At 36.1% G+C, this 4,099-nt stretch overlaps 1 protein-coding gene across 1 annotated transcript in view; it reads left to right on the top strand.

Moving 5' to 3' along the window:
• The window catches only part of pex19 (peroxisomal biogenesis factor 19), a 16,604-nt gene extending 12,851 nt beyond the window's left edge, over positions 1-3,753 (top strand). Inside the window, exon 8 of the mRNA XM_015399540.1 lies at positions 2,475-3,753. Within this exon, the coding sequence (XP_015255026.1) occupies positions 2,475-2,561 (87 nt within the window). The 3' untranslated portion in view covers positions 2,562-3,753. The remainder of the gene's footprint in view (positions 1-2,474) is intronic.
• Positions 3,754-4,099: the final 346 nt, after the last annotated feature.

The following is a 4,099-nucleotide window of genomic DNA, read 5'->3' as shown; positions in this document are numbered from 1 at the left end:
TACAGCTTTCAGACAGTAAATGAGCAGCAGCTTAGCAGTGAAATGAACATGACCATTTCATTAAGTGCAGGAGTGATGGAATGCAAAGATTGAGGGAGAAAAAAAAAAAACCATGGTACAAAACGCACCGATATTGAAGTTCTGCACCATGTTTTTTCTGAACTAACCTTACAGTCGCTGTTAATAATGCTGGTGAATATTCTCAGTCATCCAGGTCATGGTCATTCCAAAAAAAGGAAATTAAAAACAATCCACTGGACTTTGTTTCCAGGTTTGAAGACGTTTCGCTTCCCATCCAGGAAGCTTCTTCAATTCAAAATGTCTGGAATAGAGTTGCGTCGAGGGTTTATAGAGTAGCTGTTAATAATATATTCTGATTAAAGTCGGGCTGCAACAAACGATTATTTGCAAATTGATTAATCTGTCATAATTTTTTTTAATTAATAATCAGATAACAAACTTTTCCATAAAAATTTTTTACTAAATTAAAACTAAAACATTTTCAGTTGAGGAGTTCTGGATAGAGCATACTGATAGGTGAAAATATCTTTTTTATCTTAAATGCAAAAGGTTTATATATATTTTTTTTACAATCTTGGTATAATTACTGCTCTAAGTGAGTATCTCTGTTAGCTAAAGACGTTTTTTAGGGTCTCCAGTTAAAGGGAAACGCCATTTTGTTTTTGTTTTTACATTGGGCCCTTGATTTTACGTTATTCCATCATGTTCTACTCACCCATATGAGTTTTGTGTCATTTGGAGCTGTTATGAAGATATTCGGTTATATCCAAGTAACGTCTTCCTATGGGCAACAACTTGAAGGCACAAACTAAACTGTTCATAATTTATCATCTATGGTACGCCAGCATTCATAACATTTAGGCGAATCTTTGTCCCCCAGACATCCACAGTTATATTTTTTATGTTTATATGTTTTAAAAACAAAGCGGCTCGTGTATGACGTCATCCGCACGCGCCAGCTACTATTCATTCATCCTGTCTGCTGAACTGCTGCTAGTTTTACTCGGAATATCTATTTAACGGAATATCTTCAGAACGGCTCCAAATGACACAAAACTCATATAGGTGAGTAGAACATGATGTAACAACGTGAAATCAAGGGGCCAATGGAAAAAAAAAAAAAAAAAAGCACTCCCCTTTAACGATTAATCGATTACTAAATTAGACTATTATATCAATAATCGATTAATCATGATTAATCCAATGATTAATGGGCAATGTTTCAGTCCTAGATTAAGGTTGAACAAGGAAAACCCTCAGACAGAATCTTTAAAAAATATTCTTTTCCTATCAGATTTTCTAAGAAATTATGGGAAATAATTTTTTATTTCCATTGCTTTAGCACCTGGATCTTTGATTTAAACGCATTAAGTCCTTTATGAAAGTCAAAGTTGAAGGTAAAGCTAGTTTTTAAAAGGAATTTATGTCATTTTTCAATTATGAAACTTAAAGGTATCGTGAAGGATGTAATTTTTCTGGGTGGATCATTCTGGTGATTTGTTTACGTAAGGCCGTCCTACGTGCTCGTCCCCATTTTTACTTACCGGTGGTGAGGCTGACATGGTGGAAAAATTGCAAATCTTCTTTAGGAAAGTAAGCTTGTATGAGCGATGCAAACAGCAACTTTTAAACAGAGCGTGCACGAGGAGAAAAGGGCTCTTGCACACATTTGATAGATTTTCCCTTTCGGAAGCAGGTACAGTGTTATGCATGTGCATTTATTTTTAAAGTGGAACGTTTTTTCCAGAAATTCACGAAAATCCTCCACTCTATCATTAAGGAGGAAGAAATCAGTTAATCAGATTTGGTAGGAAAAAATCAGATATAAGATTTTTAAACCCACTTATGACATTTGTATTTTTTATTAAGATCAAACAATTGACTGAAATATAGCCAACTGACATATAGAGCAACCAAATAAGCCTGTTTTGGAGAATAATCCTACATAGATGGACTCTATTTATAAGTTAGATGTCTTCCCACGACTTTTTGCAATCCATTTTATTGATGATATTAAAATATTAAAAGAAGTTAAAAACTAATGCATCCCATTCTATGTGTAAAATGTTCCTAGAACTATAAAGGACCCTAGCACTGGGGTGGGGGTTTATAGGTGTAATACTGCAAACCTTTTCTGCTTTTTTTTCCATAGGTGTGCGCTCCTTTGTTTTAATCGATCATGTATTATATTATAATAATATAATTATATTATAATACATGAATTTAGTTAACTGAGATTGTTGAGACAAAATTTGAAGCGTTCTGTTTATTTCAAGGCACTTTATTTAATAAACAAAGAACGTCATTGAGCAGAAATAAGTCCCAGGTTTTCAGCAGTATCCCTACTAAGAGCTCTGAAGGGTTTTCAAGATGGAAAATGTGGGTGATGACAAAGTTAAAAGGTAAACATGTATTCTGCTTCCTCATTGTTCCTCTTTCTGCTTCCCTCCCAGCCTCCAGGCTTCAACTTCGACATGGACTCCCTCAACCTCCCAGGAGTGGGCGGGGCCGGCGCCGCCGAGCAGTGCTCCGTCATGTGATGAGGGGCTGCTTCGGCCCATCACAAGATCTGAAGCCAAATGGTCACTCTGTGTGTTTGAGCAGCAGGGAGGACTTTGGCGGGCGAAACGGTCGGGCAGGAGTGGAACCCGACCGCAGACACTGTTCATGACAAAGTGTGTAGAAACAACAGGAGGAGCTGCAAAATCCCTGCTGCCCTTAAGATATTTGGAATAATTTGTTAAAGTTTTTCAAATCTCCTCCATTATTAATTTTAACAGCATTTTCTGAAGGAGAGATGAGCTCAGTTGTTCTCTGTTCATTTAACCTCATGTTTACTCTTGGGTTGAAATCAGTCGCGGCTTAACGCAGGTTTAAACCGTGCCTTCTTAAGAGAAGCTTAATTTATTTTAGGTCTTATTAAATGAAACGTAGCTGTTTTTCAGATGACTAATTCCTAGTTTTAATAATGTGTTAAAGTTATTAAGACGGATCATAAATAATTTGATATTTTTTGGTTTAAAAAGTAAAATTTGCACAAGCTTGTAATAAGCTAACGATATAAAGCTGCAAGTAACTAAACAAGATCCATTCCCGACGGTTATTTCCCATCCCAAGGTTTTGATTTGATGTGAAAAACCTGATTCCTGGATGGCGTTGCTGTGGTTACAGTGATGATCTTTATAGTGTTTAAATACTGTGTGATTCCCAGTGTTTTGTTTTTTATTATGCAGTGAGGCCCTGCAGGTAAAAAAAAAACCCTATCCAGAGTAGGATTTAGTTTATTGATCAGATAAAGGGTTATACCCATTGTGTTCTTTCCAGAAAAAGAGGGGCTTATTCAAAAACACCATATTGTCTCATGAAACGTGTGGAACTCCTGCAGATTCACTGTTTGGTAACACATCAACACCCTGATGCTAGCACTTTGTGGCTCTGGTTGTTTGTTTATTGCAACAGGATCTCTTTGCCCCACAGTTTTCATCTGTAACAATGGAGAGAGGTCCAGAAATAACCCGGCCATCAGCCCATCTCTGACTGCACAATAAAAGGCTACGGTCAGAGGATTTAGCTATGCACTGAACACGGATCAGACGTACGTCAGAAGCAGCTGAATGAGAAGCTGCTGCTGAGGTTTGGTCACATGGTGGGACGCAGCACCCCCATAATAATGGAAATACAACCTGTTATGACACTACTGGGTTTGTAAATGTCCTGATTAAAACATTGCTATGTATAAAAATCTGCTTCTGTTTTGGATGTTTTCTTATCGTTACTTCTGCCTTAGAAGAAGCTGATGAAACAAACTCAAAACTTCCTTTTTACCGTTTATGGTTTTAATAGGAGACTGATAAAAACCGATAAATAAAGAACATAGGAGAGGAAAAAAGTCAAAATATAGATTGTAAACAAAGTCAATTATGCAACATATTTTCAGATCAGCTAAAAAACTAATTAAATATTATATATGTAAATGATTTAACATTAATTTATACGTGTATTAATGTATTAATTCCTGATTTTTCACTTTATAGTGCCTGAACTATTATCATCTAACAAGATTAGGATTGACAAGCAT

Source organism: Cyprinodon variegatus, unplaced genomic scaffold, assembly GCF_000732505.1.
Source record: "Cyprinodon variegatus isolate N-32 unplaced genomic scaffold, C_variegatus-1.0 Scaffold1023, whole genome shotgun sequence".
In the NCBI taxonomy this organism is placed as follows: domain Eukaryota; kingdom Metazoa; phylum Chordata; class Actinopteri; order Cyprinodontiformes; family Cyprinodontidae; genus Cyprinodon; species Cyprinodon variegatus.
The sequence above is the reverse complement of the archived record's forward strand: the minus strand, read 5'-3'. Positions and strand labels throughout refer to the sequence as shown.